Source organism: Mastigoproctus giganteus, chromosome 3 (assembly GCF_048544385.1).
Source record: "Mastigoproctus giganteus isolate SK-2022 chromosome 3, ASM4854438v1, whole genome shotgun sequence".
NCBI classification, from domain to species: domain Eukaryota; kingdom Metazoa; phylum Arthropoda; class Arachnida; order Uropygi; family Thelyphonidae; genus Mastigoproctus; species Mastigoproctus giganteus.
In genome coordinates, this window is record NC_143577.1 from 254,830,135 (window position 1) to 254,851,707 (window position 21,573).

General features: G+C 41.0%; 1 protein-coding gene across 1 annotated transcript in view; it reads right to left on the reverse strand.

Annotated features, from left to right (window-relative positions):
* Window positions 1-21,573, reverse strand: part of LOC150089073 (uncharacterized protein CG3556-like) — a 37,986-nt gene that overhangs the window by 2,956 nt on the left and 13,457 nt on the right. Inside the window, exons 4-7 of the mRNA XM_090370396.1 lie at window positions 15,999-16,215; window positions 8,561-8,817; window positions 1,093-1,343; window positions 112-304 (exon numbers count right to left, since the gene is read on the reverse strand). Coding sequence (XP_090226522.1) covers window positions 112-304; window positions 1,093-1,343; window positions 8,561-8,817; window positions 15,999-16,215 — 918 coding nt within the window. The remainder of the gene's footprint in view (window positions 1-111; window positions 305-1,092; window positions 1,344-8,560; window positions 8,818-15,998; window positions 16,216-21,573) is intronic.

Sequence of the window (21,573 nt, forward strand, 5' to 3'; positions counted from 1 at the left end):
ATGATTGAATAATAATATACTTACACGCAAATTTTTCAAAATTAATTAATTGCAATTTAAAAGCTTGAAACAAACAAAAATACGCACATTTCGGAGACAATTGAAACTCACTTGTTTTATTGTCGAATTCTGAGCAGTTGACTTCCCTGAGGTCGAGGAGACTGGAGTCCTTGAGAATCGGCAGTACGAAAAAAGTAGCGAGAGCAGTTCCGAAAGATCCATCACTCTGCTGATGGGATAAGAGATACGATGCAGCTGATCGCACATCCCAGCCTAAACCAACATCTCCTGCAGCAAACAGGGTCTGGAAAAGCATGAGGAGAAAACAACAGAAATTGTCACAGAAAAAAACGTCCTGCCGAAAAAGAGTGGACGGATTTAACTTAAAAATTTCATACATACTCGTGATGTATATGGACGTAAGCAATTAGCAAGTCCAGCTGATCGGCAGCAGAACGTTCACTCGCGTCCATGCTACTACCCTGAAAAGAATCTGAAGATACATCAAAAACGTCAGTAAATAGGACCATCTAACAGTGTGCAATAAATTTAACACGCTTATGGGGACGTTGTGTACAACTGACTTTGAAAGGGATTGGATAATTCGGATATCAGATGCTGGATGATAAATACGACAGGTAGTGCTCGGGTGGGCGTAATGTCAGACAGGTTGGCAACGTGGGTACAAGAAAGTGCTCGACCCTTAATGGCACATCGGCTGCAAGACATTATATTGAAACCATTCAAAAATATGCGAATCTGCCCCTTCGTCCCAAAGTAGATGAATCCATAGATCCTTGAGTTCGGAGGTTCTTTTGAGGCTACCGGTGATCGGATCCAATCAGTCGGTCCTTTCCAAAGTCCATCAGATGCATATAACGTCGCCTGCGCGTATTAGAGGCATTACACACAGACATTATGAACGTTGACGCATTTTTATGGCTCCAGAGGATGACAAGTTAACTGTTTACGTCCTTATATTTCACAGTTATGCACGCAAATTTTCAGATAAACACGCTGATTTTTCTAGATGAAATAATTAGATAAGTGATGAATTGTGTAATTTCCAGGCAGCCAATGGATCGTACTCACCTGTATTGCAAGAGCAGTAGTGTACACATTCCCAAAACCTCCATCGGGAAGTTGAAGAGCCCTAATGTAAGGAAGTCTTTGAAGTACCACATCTTCTAGGCTATCTTTAGTGGAGTAATTGCTAGGGAATTCTTCCCACGATGCGGCAGTCATCAACACACTACTCGAATTATGGGCCTCCTGAATCCTTTTTCTAATGGTCGTTGTGTTTGCGATGCAGGTCAAAGAAAGCAACGACAAAATCTTAAAATCTGAAACGGAAAAGAATGCTATTACTCCTTAATGACATTCATCCATGTACAGATTCACCCATTGACACTTAGCCGAGTATCATATTATTCTAAGAAAATCAGACCTTCACACAGAGATTTTCGTCACAAACAATATTGTCACAGAATAATATTATGTATAGACAACATTATTATTTGACAAAAAATGCCTGAGAGGACACAAAAATGGCTGAGAGAAATTTGCTTCATTTTGTGATTAAATTGGTCGGACACGATTTTCCTTGGAAATTGAGTTTTTCATCCAGCCCAAAAGGGGACCAATCATAGAACAATCAAACTGCCAATTATGCAAAATGTGCGACGTCTTGAACGCACGCTTAAAAATATTTCAAATTTTTAAATCTTTACAAATATTTGGCTTCAAACAGTCGAAGTTATTTTCTAATCAAGCTGTACGCTTAGCTCCAAAAAATTGTTGGGACAGACGCACTAGCGTAGCTACCCTTTTTCGGGGCCGGAGTCAAAGAACATGTTAGGGCCCCTAAAGGGCCCGAGCCGGAGGCAATTGCCTTGCCTGCCTACATGGTAGCTACGCCACTGGACAGGCGTACTTTCATAACCACCAAGTATACAAGAAACATTTCTCGCTACCAAATAAATAAGAACAAAAAAAATAAGAATGTACATTTTTAAGTACAGTACTTTAAATACTTGTCTTAAGATTAAATAGGCCTCGAAATCCGATATTCATGATAAGATTTAAATTGCTGTTTTAACCGGACAAACGGAAAACAAATGTTTTTTGTAGTGGAACACTTTAATGGAATAAAGTTAGAAAACAAATGAAAACAATTTCGTACAGAAGCCGTAAAATCAAGGAGATTTTCCTTCATTTGATTATACGTCATTACGAAAACAAAGAATGCCCGGTCGTGGCCATGTGAGGTAAACAGCCACCGTTTATAAACCAGTGCATGACCATCCCATCAAGGTCCTGGAGCGGTGGGAGTCCTGTGTCAACAGCCTAGTTTACAAATGGTGAAAATCTAAGAAGATTTCTAAAACTACACGCAACTGAGTGTCAACTTCCCCAGTTCTACGGACTGCCAAAAGTCCACAAGCCGACCAATTGTCCCCTTACGACCAATTATCTCTTGTTGCAATTCCCCCACGTATGAACTATCGAAGTTTGTGGCTGGACTGCTGTCACCACTTGTAGGCAACACCGACTGCACAGTGGAGAGTTCTTGCATCTGATTTCAAACCTTACCATCTCTGAAGATCAAGTCATGGCCTCGTTTGATGTTGTTTCTGTTCACTTCAGTCCCAGTTCAACAAGTCGTCACATGCGCCAGGCAACTATTTGACAGCGACTCCTCTCTACCAAATAGAACCTCATTGTCCGCTGAGGACATTTGCGCTGCCCTTAGCTTGTGTTTGACCGCTAGTGTGGTCATGTTCGGTGACTCCCTGTTTAGGCAGGTCCATGGACCACAAGGACCACAGCATGGCCATGAGTGCCCCCGTCAGCTCTGTCATGGTGAATATTGCCACGGAAGAGCTGAAGGACCACACATTCTTGAACTTACCAGAACCAATCACCTTCCGGTGCCGCTAAGTCGATGATGTGTTTGTAATAATCCCTTGGGGCTCGGAAAATCGATTTCTACAACACCTCAACTCTCTGTCGCCCTGTATCCAGTTCACCATCGAGCTACGGTTGCACAATGCCCTCTCCTTTCTAGATGTTCTAATCCGGCGCGAATGCACTCACTTAAGAACCTTGATCTACCATAAACCAACGTGTGCTGGAAAATTCACCAAAGATTGGCACACGCCCACAGCCAGCTACTCAGTACTGCCTGCACCCTTTTGGCCCATTCCTGGACCAGTTTGTGCGGACGAAAGATGTGATGAGGTTATCAGAATAAAGACGTATCTGTCCAAGTGTGGCTGTCCTACTGCCCTAGACAAGTGTGATCTGCAGGCCCGTGAAAGAGCAGTACACCCTAGCGCCTCCCAAAATGATAACACAATCTCGACCGCCCTCGACCTCAACCACAGCCTATCGAAATGTTCTGTTAATTTGATGTTTGTGGAAGGACGACATATTGCCAAATCTGTGTGTGTGTGTGTGTGTGTGTGTGTGTGTGTGTGTGTGTGTGTGTGTGTGTGTGTGTGTGTGTGTGTGTGCTCGATGTAAGGAGTGAAAGGATGTGAAGCGCCAATTTAGCGTAGTTATGGGCCTCTATGAGAGCTTGAAGAACAGGGTGGATGCCCTCGAGCGATTTAAATTGAGGGGCCTTGCACTTGATCATGAGGCAACACAGTGGCAATCTAAAAGTGAGAATGCGCTGGTCCTACTTGAGCTACACTGGTGCGCAAAACTTAAGGAATCTTTAGAAATAGTCCAACGCTATTTGTAAAGGTTAGAACCACAAATTCTTTACATAAAGTACTCTTTACTGATGACAGTAGATTCAGTCTCAGCTGACTCTGGACGTCAGCTAATCTAGCGAGAGGTTGGCACACGGTATCACCCCGCAAACCTCACCGAAAGGGATCGATATGGCGGTCGAGGTGTTCTCGTCTGGGAAGGCGTTATCTTGGATGGACGTACACAACTCAAGTTTCTGGAAGGCGGTATTGTAACCGGTGCACCCTACTGTACTGAGGTAATTCTTCCCCATGTGTGTCTGTTCCGAGGTGCCATTGGCCCCGAGTTCGTGTTTATGGATGTTAACGCCACACGCCATCTCATTGCAACTGTTCATATGCTTTTGGAAAGTGAAGACATTGTTCGGATGGATTGGCCTGCCCGTTCCACCGCCGATCTAAATTCCATCGAACACATATGGGGGGAGGGCTCTGGGGAGATGCCTAGCTGCACGTCGACACCCACCAGAATATGGTCATCAGCTGAAGATGGCGCTGACAGAGGAATGGACGATGTTACCGCAAGAACTTATCAACAACATTGTTCGAAGTATGGATAGGCGGTGCATCGACATTAGGGGTGGCCATATCTCCTACTGAGGACCATCTCTTCTCATTGTTCCATCTTTGGCAGTGATGCATCTGTATCATGGCAGCCAGTGCTATGTTGCCATTTTTGAAAAAAGTCCCTCTGTATCGTTTTGTTTCCGTTGTTGTGTCGGTGTTGTTTCCTTCATTATTTCTGTACCTCACGAGGTTCCTTTGGTATGCTTTTCTCATATCCAGGCCACTCCTATGGGAAGCTACAGGGGAAAACCTGACTGGTCCTTAAATTTTGCACACCACTATAGTTATTATCTGTGACTATTTTATTTAGATAGTCTGCGCGTGAGCACATTGGTATCGCCACTGTCCTTCTCACACCGAAGCGAGGAACTTTAATGGGCTTCTTTTCACTCTATGACTGTGTTAATCGGTCTCGAACGTAGATAGGAAGGCTTCTCCTCCCCCACTAGAAACTGGGGTTTTTCTTCCAGCAAAACCGGCAAATCGACCAGCTGTTCACACGCAATTTACAAACACAAAACACACATGGGTAGATGTAATCAGTTACGGGTAACCCCAATATAATAATCAATATACAAAAAGGGTAGGTTGTATAGCACCAAGGTATACTTTCCAGGGGCAAAGTTGATGACGTTGTGGGGCGGATATCATGTTTTAATTGCAGAAAAGGTGATTGGTTGTACACGTCGAGATTAATGGCATTAAAGACTAATGAACTTACTTAACAAGCGCAGGTTAATTTTTAAAAAGTCGCTAGTTAGGGTTGGATGTGAAAGTGTCTGCAATTCTACCCAGACACGATAGGAGGGAGTATATGATGAGAGCCTTGTCGATCAATTTGGCCCTGGAGAGATTGAGCAGGTCTTTTGGGGTAGAATTTTTCTCAGCCTGGTCTGTGCTTGTTAACACGAGAGACTGCTTCTACAGGGATGGGATACACTTAAATAGAAGGGTGCAAGATTATTTGCTGATGCTATCGAGGCAACGTTAGGTGGTAGCCTTGGGGAGGGGTACATGGAACAGTAGATTAACAATGGCTGCAGGCTGAGGTGAAAGTAGTCCTTGCACTGCTATTGGAGTGAGCAGCAGCCTGGAAAGCAAGGTACTGAGGATTTCTAGAACTGGAGGAACAAGTAATTTCGTGGCCTGTGTTCGGGTAACCAAGTAAAAACAGGTTAATGTATACTTACATCTACACCAATGCAGGAGTATAGTAAGTAAATTTGATGAATTTGTAGTGCTGGTGAAGACTTCAAAGGCGGATGGTGTTGGGACATTAGAGACGTGGTGTAACACTGATATAAGCAATGCAGAACAATGTGGGGTGTATCATAGTTTTTAAGAAGCACATAGAATTCCAGTGCATCCGGTTAACATGTGTGGCCATTGTAATGTTGAGTCAGTTTGGTGTGACAAAGGCACTGGAAAACAAAAATGAGAGTAGCGGTGTGTTATAGGCCTAATGACTCTGATGACTGAAACGAACAACTGTACAGAGAAATAGAGTGGGCCAATAAATCAGAATGTCTTATAAAGCAAAACTTATATTAAGGATTTACTGGATGATCCTTTTCTACAGCAACATATGAGAGAAGGAACCACAGGGAGTAATACTCTTGATCTGATTATCAGTAGTGATTATTCATGCATTAAGATTTGCAGATAAAGGAACCACTTGGTGACAGCGATCACAATGTACTGATATGGGAATTAAAGATGTGACTACCATCAAGGCTAAAGGGAAGGGCTTTTGCTTTCGTAAAGGTCACTATGGTGGAAACAGGCAGTTTTTAAATTCTATACAGTGGAACCAAGTGATGATGTTACCAACAGCAAATTACAAATGGGAAACCTTCAAGGAAATAATCTTGGTAACCACTAGGCTTTTCGTAACAAATATGAAATACTGTTCACGGTTTAGGATTAAATGAATGTCAGACGAACTCATGAGACTCGTTGCAGAGAGAAAAAAATGCATGGGATGGATATAAATCATCAGGTGACACAAAAGCCTATGGTAGATAGAAGATAGTCTGTAATCAAATCATAAAGGAGGTTAGGCAGGCAAAGGCGGATTACGAGACATCCTGGGCAACGGATGCAAAGAAAAACAGCAAAGAGTTCTTTACTTATGTAAACTCTAGAAGGAAGGAAGGAAGAGGATGAATCAGATTGGTCCACTTGATATTGGTAGTTCAACTGTTGTTGATGCTGCTCAGATAGCTAAGAAACTGAATGATTATTTTGATTCACACATGAGGAATTCTGTAGGAAAGTGGAGGCCAGAAGATTATCAAACTATAACAGGGATCTAAATGATTTTGCAATAACTGAGAGCAAAGTGGAAGAGAAATTGTTGAAGTTAAACGTAAGAAAGGCACCTGGGGGTGGATGGGATCTGTCCAGTTATATTAAAGGAGGCAGCAAAGGGTAAGCAAACTTTTAGCCATAAGTATGAGAGCATTCAGGGGGAAGTCCCCACGACTGGAGGTGTGCAAATGTATCCCCCAATTCACAAAGGGGGATCAAAGGGTTACACGAATAATTACACGACCTGTTAGTTTAACTTCTGTTGCGGGGAAAGTAAAGAAGTCACTTGTTTAAAAAGCAGTGCAGATCATCTAGAGAAGACTGCAATTATACTTGAAACACAGCATGTATTTGTTAAGGGGAAATCTTGCCTGACCAATATGATTATATAGTATGATGTGGTCACAAAGGAACTGGATGCAAAATAATAATAAAATAATTTTGATAATTTTTGATAATATTCGGATTTCAAGAAAGTTTTTGATGCTGTCGCAAATGAAAGACTACTGTACAAATTGGAGCAGTGTGGCATTAAGGGAAAGTTGCTTCTATGGATAAAGGGATGGCTGAGTGGGAGAAGACAGAGAGTGGTAATCAATGGGCACAGCTCGTCGTGGATTAATGTTATTAGTGGAGTCCCACAGGGTTCGGTGTTGGGTCCACTGTTGTTTTGTATATTTATCAATGATATTGATGAAGGTAATCAGGCTTAATGTCGAAGTTTGCAGATGATGCAAAGTTGGCAGGGTTGTTAATGACACTAATAACAGTACGCTGCTGCAACGGGATCCGGAAAAGTTGAGCATATAGGCTGAGAGGTGGCAAGTTAAGTTTAACATTAACAAACGCAAAGTACTGCATTTGGGTAGCAATAACCGCAGAGCAACATACTAACTGCGAATACCACACTCAGGTCAGTGATGATTGAAAACGACCGGTGGGGGGGGGGGGCAATTCTGCCTTCAGATATGAAGTTTTCAGAGCAGCTGATGGGGTGTTGTCCCTGACATATAGGAACTTTTCTAGCAGAGATAAGGAGGTGATTATCCCCTTGTATAAGGCAAGGGTTAGGCCACACCGGGAGTACTGCGTACAGGTCTGGAGGCCTCATTTAAGAAAGATATAGAGTTGCTTGAAAGAGTACAGAGAAGGGCAACGGATTGGTGAGTGGAACAAAGGGTTGCTCTGACGAAGAAAGGCTTCAGTTCCGGTAATTGCAGCGTCTGGAGATTAGGCACCTGCGATTCGATCTGATTGAGGGATATATTGTCTTGAACGGTTTGAACATGCTCAATGCTGATGGGATTCTTCCATTTGCTTCCTGAAAGGAAAAAAAAATTCAAATTGAAAGATAGATGTGCGAAAAATGGCCTTTAGGCAGCCAGTGGTCGATTGCTTCCATCTGTCGTTGGAAGTTGATAGCTGAAATAAATTCAAGAAAGAATTGGACGAACATTTGGTGAATGAGAAGGGTTTTTTTTTTATTCTTTTTGAATTGGCTGATGCTGTATAAGCTTGCTTTCTTGCTTCATATATTACATTCTAATGCTAATTTCTTCAGCTTTATTATCTGGGAAATTTTCTTAATTAGGAATTTCGTTGTGCCCAACAATTACATTTACCATTCTTTTATTTCTCTGTTTGTCCTAGTTATACTTCATAGTTACTTCTGCTTTTATCAATCTTATTTTTGTATTTGGGTATTTGTGTTTTTAGCATAGGCCTAAACTAAAATTTTGAGTCTACATTTCACTTTTTTGTATCTCGTATATGTAGTTGTGCTTGATAAACTTCTCTCTAATCAACCATTAGGAGTACAGGTTACAGATAGCGATGCCTTATGCTGATATCCGTCTTAACTCTAACGTAACTTTAAACGACCAGATTCAATATGATAAACTTGCTGACAAACGAATGATACTCACCTGTATAGTAAGGATGATTATCAGCATGCACGGATTCCAGAAGACGTGCAATCTGCTGGGATGTTGGTTTCTCTCCAGCAATACAAAGAGATAGCATTATCATGGGGATGTTGAAGATGGTGGTCGTATTCTTGAAGGAAGACTTCAGATATTCCACTAAATCGAATCCATGAAAATCGTATGGATTACGGCACATGGAAATAAGTGCCCGGACATATTGAGCCAACTCTACGGTGGTCAGAGGATTCACGTGGCTCCTGGAAAAGAAACTGAACTATTCAGAGGCATATGAAATACAGAATATTAAAATATCTACCAGGTTAGTTCTCTGTGTGTTATAAAAGGAAGACTTCTACTTCATTTAAAGTTACTTAATCTGCAGGAATTTTAACTCCTAAAGATTTCTTCTGTGAAAAACCAATCCAATAAGAAATAGCACAAATCTGCATGATTTTTGCCGCTTGTAAATTAATAGCTGTTTTATGACTGATTTCAGAAATGCTATTCGTTTTTTTTTTCTATCACTTGCCGTTTTTTCACCAATCACTTAAGTTGATGTCATCTCATGAGTGATATTATTGAATATATTAAGTTAGGAGTAAATGCTGGGAATTTGTAAATCTTCACATGTCTTTAGTCAAGTGATAAATGACTGAAGGAGCCAAGAAAAGAAAGACCATTCCAGGAGTCAAAAAACAAATGGCTGAAGACATTGTAGGCAACGCTGTCTTCAGTAATTTGTTTCTTGATCATGACAGGTCCACGCAGCAGTATTTATCAATGTAAGCTCAGTTAATTTTTGAGGTTATCGTGTCAACATTGTGACGAAAAGTAAGTAAAATGTCTTCACGCAAGTGTTTGAACAATCCGAACTTATTTTGTTTGTGGAAGTTATGTAATCTTAAAACAAAGACAAGGTATTATAGAAATTGCAACAAGTGTGTATATTGTTGAGTTTGGACTGAATATGCATCGTTCTGGAGATGGGATAGCCACATCTCTGTTTCTCAGGATGGCAGATCTTAGTCGTTTAGATGATTCTTGGAGATGGTGGGCCATTGAACGGCTTTTTGCCAGGCAGTCACAAGCGGAAGGGGCAGATTGAATTCATGTGTCGTGCAGTATCATCTCGGCACCATGGAAGCTGTTTCAGGAATCAGAAACCATTACAAGAAGAGCTGACCAAGGTTGTCTGAGGGCTACGTCAAACAGAACAGACTGCTATTTGGCTCTAACAGCAAGATGGAAACCTACGATGTCCTGTCAAAAACTGTCTCTAGAGGTTGCTGGGGCCACAGGCGAAAACATTTCCATCTGGACTGTGTTAAGAGCAGCTCAATTATAGTGAATTCTACGCGAAGCCAGTGGTTTGTGTCTCATTAACCCCAACCACTGCAGAGCACGTAGAAACTGGTGTGCCATAAACATGTGAATTATAGCCCTGACAAATGGGTTACAGTTCTATTCTCTAATGGTTCCGTTTTATCCTACAAACATATTATAGATATTATTTCATCTGGAGACAACTAGGAATGCAGTACAATCCCAACATCAGAGAAAGGGTGGTCACTAGGTGTTCTCGTGTGCCCGCTCCTCTCTTCATGTTTTTTGAGACAACATCAATGCATTTTTTTTTTTCAAAATGCAGAGTAATGTTCATAAAAGTAATCGGAATCGGACTAGGAACTTACGGCCTTCTGGATTAATCACGTTTAAGTGATAAGAAAAGGAGGAACATTTCATGAATATCATGAAATACGGTAATGGATCTATATTTCTTGTCAAATCTTAAAACACAATATATTAATCTACGTTTTATTTGTTGATAAGAAATACAAAGACTCTTCGTGACATTGAAGGCTAGGGGTTAGATGTGAGGCAATAGCCAGAACGCGACCAAAATCTCTAGAAGCAGCATTCCAATCTCACGATCTGAATATATTCAAAAGTAAATCTGAATGTTGCTCTGGCTGAAAAATCGGAATAACTGAAGAAAGAAACCCTACTCACTCGACCGGGATCAAAGAACCACAGTCCTCAGTGAAGAGGCAAATAAGAATTTGCAATTTGTGAACCAATTTGTTGCGACTACGAGAGAAACAAAAAGTTTCCGTGTTATTTATTTTTTTCATTATATTTAACGAAAATGGTCTTCTTGTTAGAGAACGAATGACAGCAAAATAAAGTGAAAGGTTGGATAACAGCAGGAAACTCCAAGATAAGAAGTGCAATGTACTAAATATATTCCTGGGCAAAAATTAAGAAACTAACACAATTTCAGAAATATCTCATTTCTATCTGCCTAGATTTCGATGAAAACCTTCTGACTCATCTTTAAACTAATATATCTGATGAAACTCACGAAAACCAACAAAATATGCACAAAAATAACTCATGAAATCCAAGAAGCATTCCATAAATATAATTCATAAAACTGAACAAGTATTTCATACAAATAACTTATAAACTCCCAAAAAACACAGCGAATATATGTCATAAAAATAATAATTTAACAGTAAATCTGAATGCGCAATATATACTTTTCTCAGTATATATTGCGCAGTATAACATGAAAATTGCACACTGAATCCTCATGCTGCCAAAAAATTTAACCACAGGGCCGGTAGCAATAATTTCTATTCATACGTTGGCAACCAGCATGGCCTCCGACCTCAAAACACCGAATTCAAAAATCATGGGAGTCAGTCAGTCTGGACTGGAGAGGGCAGAGACATTTTTGGCCATTCTTCTGATTACGGCTGAATTAATCAGTCTTTGGAGAAGATTGCTTGACAAAAATATACGAATTTTATTCCGAAAAACCGGATAAAAATGACTTTTAAAGTGTAGTGGTCTTTCATCCAGCTGGATTAAAAACTCCACGCATATTTCATTTCTATATCATCGAAGTTCTACAGACGAAGACAGAGAGGAGGAAAGGCGACCATTAATGGAGCTTCCACACTATCCCTTTTCTTTTTTCCCACCACCACCTTTTCCAATGTTCTTGATGTTATTAGGTCCTATTGCGCAGTATATAGTTTGTAAATTGCGTGTGCTCTGTGGTTCATTTGCCGTTTGCTGTACGAAAAACCACACTATCATCATTGTTCGAGACTGATAAATTCAGCCACTTTGTTAAAAAGACCCATAAAAACTTCTCTGCTCATCGATGCGATTCGAACTGAGGTATTTTCCACCCGGTGGCAGGAGAACGACGATTCTACCAACTGTAATACCGTTGATGGTCACTAGTGAAATTCAACCAGGACTTGACTCGATAGTGTGTTTTCCATTTTCTCAACTTGCAGACATACTGTGGTCCTGTTTCGCCTGTCTTCATTATAGAACACGTTCCCAGTTCCCGTAATTAAATTTTTTTCTAAAATATACTTAATGGGAGACCCACATCTGGCATAGTGCTTGAGTGACTGTTCGTCTAACATTTCGTCCAAATTGCAACTTAAGATAACCGCACTTCCTTCATGTAGCGCACCGAAATACATCGACATGCACATGTGGCCAGACCAGTTGTTGGCCACTCCTCTTTCTTGGCAATATTCAACGCATATTTTATTAAATGTTTTGTTTTATTTTTTTCAAAATTTCGCCATGTAATGTGTACGGAAAGAGAAAATGGGAAAAATAGGACAAAACAATACGTATATTTACTTATTTATTTATTAAATCAGTTAATTTCCCAAGAAACCTTGGATCACCTTGGGACGGCTCTGTGCCAGAAGGGTGTGAATATTTACAGACTAAGGTGCGAGGAACACATGCACAATAAACAAGAGTACATGCGTGCTCGACCCGAGACATTTACAGGATTAAATATACAATAATAAACAAGATATACAGTAATATACAAAAAAAAAAAAAAGAAAAAAAGTCTGTCATGTCCAGGAGCAGGTGAGTATTATAATTTCATAATCTGGTAGCAGTTCTTCAGGATTTCCTTCTTGTAGAGCTTGTCTTCCCAGAACCTATCAGGGTGGATCCTAAATTTATTGAAGATCCGAAGACAGTTGGCTGGAAACGTTCCTCAGGGAATCACTGCTTGACAGCGTAAGGCGTAGAGGGAGACAGGAGTCGGGGTGCTCCCCCTTGCCCTCCTCGGGCCAGAGATTAATGTGGATACCGATGGAGCATCAATTCGCCTCGTTAGAAGCCGTGTAAGCGTGAAGACATTTTTTGTATGATGATACGTCTCCAGGGAGTGGTGCCCAGATTTGCTTGTAGGATAGATCTGGAGATAGTTAGGGGGTGGCCTACCACCCTGTTCATCCATCTAAGCAACCAGTACTCTAAACTGAGATACTTCTGAAGGTATGAGGCAGGGGCAGATGACCAAATTTCTGAAGCATAGAGAGGGACAGGATTAATGCACCTCAGGATGTGCCGAACAAGCAGCGCTGGCTGATGCACACCAATGAGCTCTTGACGCACTGCCCAAAGAGCGCCCAGCGTACGTCTTCTGCCTCATCCTGGCAAAGTGAGGCTGAAAAGTGAGTCCAACATCCCAGGTGAGGCCAAGATCAGTATGAGAGGTCACCTTTTGCACCGGTTCCCCACTAACAAAGATTTGGATATCATTTTTGACTTTCTTCTTGGTTATCGTCAGTTGCGCTTATTTGGAAAGGCTCAGATGCAGCCCAATTGTGGCAAGATAACTTTCCAAGCTTAATATCTGCCTAGAAGCTTGTTCGTTGATATGTTGAATCTGATGACTATGATCTGAGCTCACGTAGAACTTCAGATCGTCGGCATAAGAGACAAAGTTCGGATTCTGAGCAAGGAAAGGCTCCAAAACTGCTGCAAACAGGATAGTTGACAGTACACGTCCTTGTGGAATGCCTGTTGAGACGTCAATAGTTACTTGAAAGTCATTGTGGGTCACAGACAGATGTCTAGGAAGTAAAATAGACTTCAAAATTTGAAGTAAGGTTTCCGCCAGGCCGAAGTAGTGTTTCAGAATGGTAAAAAGAGCTGGGAGGTGTATTCTGTCATAAGCCGATTTTATGTCGAGGAATATGATATCAATCTGTGATTTGTTGTTGAGAGTGCGCTGAATTCTGAAGAGGGTATCAAGAAGATTGGTAGTTGTCGATCTCCTTTGTAGAACGGTATGCAGGTACTCAGGCCTGTGTGCAAAGCAATGCTGGGCAATTGTTGGCTGAATTACTTTTTCGAAAATTTTGAGTAAAGAACAACTGATGGATATTGGTCGCAGGTCTTTAGGAGATTTGGGTTTCTTGATCTTTGCAATGGGCTTAACATGGTAGGTTTTCCAAATTGAAGGAACTATTCCAGATTGCAGATTTCCTGCAATCCAGATTGCAAAAGTGCATTCCCATGCCTGGGCATTCCCATGCCTGGAAAAGGTGAAGGAGCAGGTCGACTATATATGGGCTGCAAATTTTGATAATAAAGAGTGGGAAACCATCTGGACCTAAAGTGGCTTTGTTGGGTAGTTTATTGATGACATCAATTAGGGTCTCTCTAGTTATTTCTATTTCAGGCAAGTGTGCCCTAGGGAAAGGCTAACCAGTCCTCCGGAGAGAGAGAGGAATCAGAGTCAGGAAAATCTACCTGCAGTATGTTGAACTGTGCTCATTCCTGGACAAGCTTTTTGTCAATGGCTAGATGATGATGATGTGAAAGGATCCTTCCACCACTCTTCAACCTATTGAGAACAGCTTGGTTAAGGACCTGCCTTTTCTTTTTCAAGAAGCAAGCTCTTTCTTTCTTAAAGATGGAACGGTCTGAGGGAAGTTGAGTTTTCTGCCATTTCCGATAGGCCTTCTGCTTCTTGATGAAAGCCATCTTAGTTTCCTTATTGAAACCCCGATTCGATCTGTTAACAATCCTGGTGATCCTGGCTGCACCATGTAGTGCAATTAACTTCAGTTGTTCCGACAAGAGCATAACGGCATCCTCCAAGGCTCAGAATAGAGACACCCCAGTCAAACCCAATCAAGCGTTGGAGAATGATCTCTGGCTTCAGATATTTGGTAGAGAAGGCTATCCTATGCAATTCAGCGGAGTACTCGTCAGGTAACCCAAGGGAGTTCCTCGGTAAGGATAGTTTACATGCAATTGGCGAGTGATCAGCTGGAATCGAAAGTTGCTAGGTAGGAGTTTGATATTTTGCAAGTTGTGGAAGATTAGGTCCAGGGCTTGACACGCTCTAGTTGGTTGCGTCACTAACCGTGTAAGGTTAAAGGCACGAAGAGTGACCTCAAGGCCCTCAAGTGCATTCCCATGCCTGGGCAGTGGCAAGTTAATATCACCTGCTACAACAGTTGGAATTTTAGGCACTAAGTTGGTTGCTAACCATTTGAGCAGCTCAGCTCTAGAGTCTTCATTGTGGTCTGGAGGAAGGTAAACCAGGCAGCATTGGATTTGAAGAAGAGGACTCCTCAGCGTCAGGGAAACTGCCTCAAAGTTGTTAGACTGGCTCACTCGTGTCCTTATTGGCTGGAATCGATCGTTGAACAGGATTTCAACACCTCCGCCTCGCCCGTTAATCCTGTGATTCCTAATGTGTTTGTAAGGGGTGTTAAAATGGGCAAGATCAAGCTGTCTATCCCCGTTAACCATGTTTCTGTAAGGCAGATGACATCAAACTCATTAAGCAATAGGAGGGTCTGGAGACAATGAAGCTTGTTTTTTAGGCTGCGTACATTCTGCATAAACTAAAGAATCTCTCCTTCGTGTGAACCTGGTAGCAAGTCATCCTTTTGTAGCTATGGCTGCTTATCTCGCCTGGATCCGCTGTAAGCGGTCGATCTGCTCCTCTCTTGGAACGGCTTTATAAGGGTGCCTACCGGGCAGCAGCTAGAATCCAAGACGATAGGCTTTGCATTCGCAGGGCAGGAGATGATAAAGGAAGAATAGGTTGGGTGTCTAGTTTTGATAGCTTTTGCATCTAAGTTGATCCCATGTTCTTGGGCAAAGAGTGCCCTGATATTTTCCGCTTTTGTTGCTGGTCCCAGTCTGGAAACAAAAATTCTCTCTCGGGTCTGGACAGCAGAAATATTACATATTTCCTCAAGTCTCCGCGACAGAGGGACCGTGGTATGTTCAGTAGTAACCGACATATTAGGCTCCTCGCATGGAATTCTGTGTTACTTTGGTTTCCTGGAATTCCGTGTTACTGTGTTACTACTAGGTATTGTGTACGGCATGTGCGTTTTGTATGCAATAAAGAGTTCTTCTTCTTCTTCTTTTCTTCTTCTTGTTCTTCTTCTTCTTCTACTGTGTTACTCTGGAACACTTTGTTTTCTTATTAAAGATCACTCATCTTCCAGCTTATTGTTCATTGAATACTTCTTGAGAATTAAATTTTAAATAAAATTAATAAGGCATGCCAATTGTTATATTAATTTAGTTATTTTAAAATTTGAAGAAAATATAGGAAGAGTATGGTTATTACTTTGCTAAACCCATCGCGACTTCTACTTCGAGAAATTCACCCAGGACTTCAAATAGAGTTTCGTTGCTGAAGAGATTCTCTTTATTTGAAAGGTACAATGCCACGATAGCTCGAGGCGTTTCGTTTCCCCATCCTCGGCTGAGACGTCGCTGCTGTAACAACTGGTCAATTGCTTTTTGGCGTGCTGCTTTCACCCCAACAACAGAATCCATGCTGGCTGTTAAAAAAAAGAAAAGAAAAATTGAAACAATTTCTAATTTTATTCTGAAAAGTGTGTGTGGGAAGTTGTGGGTTTTAACTATCTTGATCGTAAACTAATATTTGCGATCAAGGTAGTCCAAACAAAACAACTGTAGAATTTAACATAAAAGAAAAATGAAAGTGAGGTATATTTTACGCTCCACGTAACTGAGATGAATTGGATGTCTGCATAGGCAATTTGAGTGTGGAAAGAATGTCATGGAGATTATGTTGGGGACTATAATTTATTTAAAAAAGGCTATTGAAAAAGATCTCATTTTAGGAAGGATATAGAGCTGCTGGAAAGATTACAGAGAAGGGCAACGAGATTGGTGAGGGGAACAAAGGGTGCACTTACTAAGAAAGTCTTCAGCTCTGTAAATTGGAGCGTCTGGAGACCAGACACCTGTGGGAAGGGGGGATCTGAATGAGGAGTTTAAGACTTTGAATAGATTGAGCAAGTTCCCTGTCAAAGTTTCCTGTTCTGAAGTTTTTAACTTTGACAGGGAACTTGCTCAATCCATTCAAAATAATACGCTAAGAGAAAAAAGAGAAATCATAGGCTAAGAGAACAAAGAGTGGGGACAAGGAATTTTTCATTTATGTGATGTATGTGAATAAGATGAAGAAGAAAGCTAATCAAATCAGACGCACAAGCGTCTGATTTGATTAGCTTTCTTCTTTACGGGTGTGGGAAATTATTAGATGACCCAGCTCATGTTGCGGATGAATTAAATAGGTACTTTGCATCAGTCTTTACTGAAGAAAGACCCTTCCTGCTTTGTGAGGCTGTGTGAGTTGAGTGAGGCTGAGCCATATGAAATTAGTAATTTCGTAGTTACAGATGATTATTTATTAGAAAAACCTTTGAGCATAAAGGCAAGTAAGGTTCCCGGCGTTGATGGCACATACCCTGTAGTTTCGAGGGAGACTGCCAGGGTGTGTATTGATTCTTTGAGGTTATGAGGGCATTTTTAGAGTCGCTGTAGATTCCTTTGGATTGAAGAATTGCCAGCGTATCGCATACATAAAGGCAGTTCTAAGAGAGAAGTTGGTAACTACAGACCCGTTAGTCTGACTTCAGTGGTTAAAATCTTAGAGGTAATGACAAGGGTGCAATCCAGGGATAGTTAGATAGATAGATATGGTATTCTGAAGGACTCACAACATGATTTTGTTAAGAGAAAATCATGTTTAACTAACTTTTTGACAGTTACCATGAGCTGAATGTAGGGAACAATTTCGACATAGTTTCTTGGATTTTATTACCAACTCAACCGCCTTAGGGCTACCTTGGCAGGGTCTACCACCTTACAAGGCGAGAGACCCTGCCAAATCAAAAGTAGGTAATACTGCAGTTAAGAGTTGGCAATGCTTGATAAGTTGAGAAATATGGACTTTTTGAATTTCAGCAAAGCATTTGACTCGTTCCCTCATGAGAGGTTGGTGTATAAGCTTGAACAGGTTGGGATTACTGTTAAGATTCTAAGATGGATTGCTAGGTGGCTGCAAGGCAGAAGGCCGTGGGTTATGAATAATGGAGATTTTTCAGATTGGCGTAACGTCCCTCAAGGACGTTACGCCAATGAAATTGCGTTACATAATGGACGTTAGGAAATGTTTACGTAACATAATGTAGTGAAATGGCGTTACGTAAATGAAATGGAAGAAAGGATAGAAGGCGTGATGTAAAAATTTGTAGATGACATTAAATATTAGCAGAGTCGTTAATAATCAGTGCCTTTAGGATGACTTGAACAGGTTTCAGGAAAGGTAAAAAAAGTGGCGGCTAAATTTTAATGCAGCAAATTTTTTTTTTTTTTTTTTATGAACACCCCAAACACGAAAGGTATCAAAACCTATAGTACTTAGTACCGTGCATGGGTTGATGGAGAAGTATTGGGGGGAGGGCGGATGCCGGACACTTTGCTCTAGAGACTAAACATTGGTTTCACCACTTCAAGCCACCAATAAGCAAGTGGTGGTATTTCACCGGTTGATGAAAGTCATCTACCACCTACAAGGTCTTACATTCGGCTAAGGGAAACCCCAAAATAAATTATACACTTGGTGGAGTTGAAATAAAAACAATAGAGGAGGGATCTGGCTGGGAATTATGACGTTGGCAGATATGAAGTTTTGTAGCCAGGAAAGCCCATATGATCTATCCATGATTTATCGAAATCCTGTGGAGATAGAGAGGTCATAATCCCACTGCATAAGGCAATTGTAAGGCCACATTTGGAATACTGTGTTCAAGTATGGAGTCCTCATCTGAAAAAAAAAGAGACATTGAGCTTCTTGAAAGTTTCTTCGTTTTTACAAAGACGAGAAACTGGAATGGTGAGATCGGCAAAAGGACGATCATACGAGGAAAGACTCAGATTCTGTGGGCTACAGAGCTTGTCAACCAGGCATCTTAGAGGTGACCTGATCGAGGTTTATAAGCATTAAAAGGGTTTAATAAATTGAATGGAAGTGGAATTTTCGCTGTTATAAAGAATTCCAGAACTAGGGGACATAAATTCAAATTACAGGGGTTGAGGTTTAGACTGTAGGAAGTTTTCCGTTAACCAGCGAGTCGTTGATTGGTGGAACAGGTTGCCTTCACAGGCAGTTGAGGCTGACAGTTTGAATAAATTCAAAGGTCTTCTGGATATTTTCCTGTGTGAGGAGGGAAGCATATAATTTGTATGTTCTTATATACTTGGTGTGCGTTTTTTTGCCAGCCTCTAGCTTCCTTGCATTATATGACAAGTACTGTCACTAGTACTAAGTGTATAGCTGAAATGAATTCGAGGAGGAATTAGACAGACTATTGGTGAAATGGGAAGTGTTTTTTTTTTTTGATCTTCATTCTGGAGAAAAGCATTACATATATTTTCATAAACTCATTGGAAAATTCTTTTATTGATGATGCGAATGAAGTCTATCTCCATTGCATCTGATACATCTGGGCACAAGGACTCTGTCCTTCCACATAGTGTAACCATTGAGAACAGGATTTGAATCCTGTCAAAAACGTGAGGAATTTTTATGTTTTTCTCATCATTGTAGACATCCTTGGTTTGTTGTTGCAAGAATAGCATAATTTTATCTCCAGAAACTTGTGTTTTTTTCATCCAGCAAAACAGAACAACCCACAGTCACAATATATTACGGGCATATGACATTTAGCTCAGGAAATCTGACATTAAAATATTTGTTTCATTTTTTTGTCTTGATAACAACGAAACAGTTTTATATTAATTAACAAAATTAAGACAGTTTTACCAAATGCGAATATTAATATAAGACTGTTTTGCCACGTGCGGATTTCTTTAGTTTGATTGCATGTAGCTGTAGGACCCACAAGCCAGGCTTGTTTCAGTCAGCTGCAAATTTCCAAGTGGTAACAAATGAAAAGACAGTTGACGATTCTTACTTTAAACTCTCTAAAATCTCTCTCTCTCTCTCTCTCTCTTATTGAGGATCCCACTTGTATGCTAAGCGATTATCTCTTTGATGTTCTCCTCCGCTAATTGTCTCCTTCTGAAATTAAATTTAACTCCACAATCTCTATCACTTTTAAATTACTTATATTTATTTATTTATTTATTAAATCAGTTTATTTCCCAAGAAACCTTGGGTCACCCTGGGACGGCTCTGTGCCAGAAGGGTGTGAATATTTACACACTAAGGTGCGAGGAACACAATGTACAATAAATAAGAGTACATGCGTGCTCGACCCGAGATATTTACAGGATTAAATATACAATAATATACAAGATATACAGTAATAAAAAAAAAAAAAAAAAAAGAAGAAAAAAAACAGTCTGTCATATCCAGGAGCAGGTGATTATTATAATTTCATAATCTGGTAGCAGTTCTTGAGGATTTCCTTCCTGTAGGGCTTGTCTTCACAGAACCTATCAGGGTGGATCCTAAATTTATTGAAGATCCGAAGACAATTCGCTGGAAACATGTTCCTCAGGGAATCAATGTTTGACAGCATAAGACGTAGAGGGACACAGGAGTCGGGGTGCTCCCCCCTTGCCCTCCTCGGGCCAGAGATTAATGTGGATACCGATGGAGCATCAATTCGCCTCGTTAGAAGCCGTGCGAGCGTGAAGACATTTTTTGTCATGATGATATGTCTCCAGGGAGTGGTGCCTAGATTTGCTTGTAGGATAGATCTGGAGATAGTTAGGGGGTGGCCTACCACCCTGTTCATCCATCTAAGCAACCAGTACTCTAAACTGAGATACTTCTGAAGGTATGAGGCAGGGGCAGATGACCAAATTTCTGAAGCATAGAGAGGAATCGGCGAAATACACCTCAGGATGTGCCGAACAAGCAGCGCTGGCTGATGCACACCAACGAGTTCTTGACGCACTGCCCAAAGAGCAGCGTACGTCTTCTGCCTCATTCTGGCAAAGTGAGGCTGAAAAGTGAGTCCAACATCCCAGGTGAGGCCAAGATCAGTATGAGAGGTCACCTTTTGCACCGGTTCCCCACTAACAAAGATTTGGATATCATTTTTGACTTTCTTCTTGGTTATCGTCAGTTGCGCTGATTTGGAAGGGCTCAGATGCAGCCCAATTGTGGCAAGATAACTTTCCAAGCTTAATATCTGCCTAGAAGCTTGTTCGTTGATATGTTGAATCTGATGACTATGATCTGAGCTCACGTAGAACTTCAGATCGTCGGCATAAGAGACAAAGTTCGGATTCTGAGCAAGGAAAGGTTCCAAAACTGCTGCAAACAGGATAGCTGACAGTACACTTCCTTGTGGAATGCCTCTTGAGACGTCAATAGTTACTTGAAAGTCATTGTGGGTCACAGACAGATGTCTAGGAAGTAAAATAGACTTCAAAATTTGAAGTAAAGTATCTGCCAGGCCAAAGTAGTGTTTCAGAATGGTAAAAAGAGCTGGGAGGTGTATTCTGTCATAAGCCGATTTTATGTCGAGGAATATGATATCAATCTGTGATTTGTTGTTGAGGGTGCGCTGAATTCTGAAGAGGGTATCAAGAAGATTGGTAGTTGTCGATCTCCTTTGTAGAACGGTATGCAGGTACTCGGGCCTGTGTGCAAAGCAATGCTGGGCAATTGTTGGCTGAATTACTTTTTCAAAAATTTTGAGTAAAGAACAACTGATGGATATTGGTCGCAGATCTTTAGGAGATTTGGGTTTCTTGATCTTTGGAATGGGCTTAACATGGTAGGTTTTCCAAATTGAAGGAACTATTCCAGATTGCAGAATTTTACGGAAAAGGTGAAGGAGAAGGTCGATTATATATGGGCTGCAAATTTTGATAATAAAGAGTGGGAAACCGTCTGGACCTACAGTGGC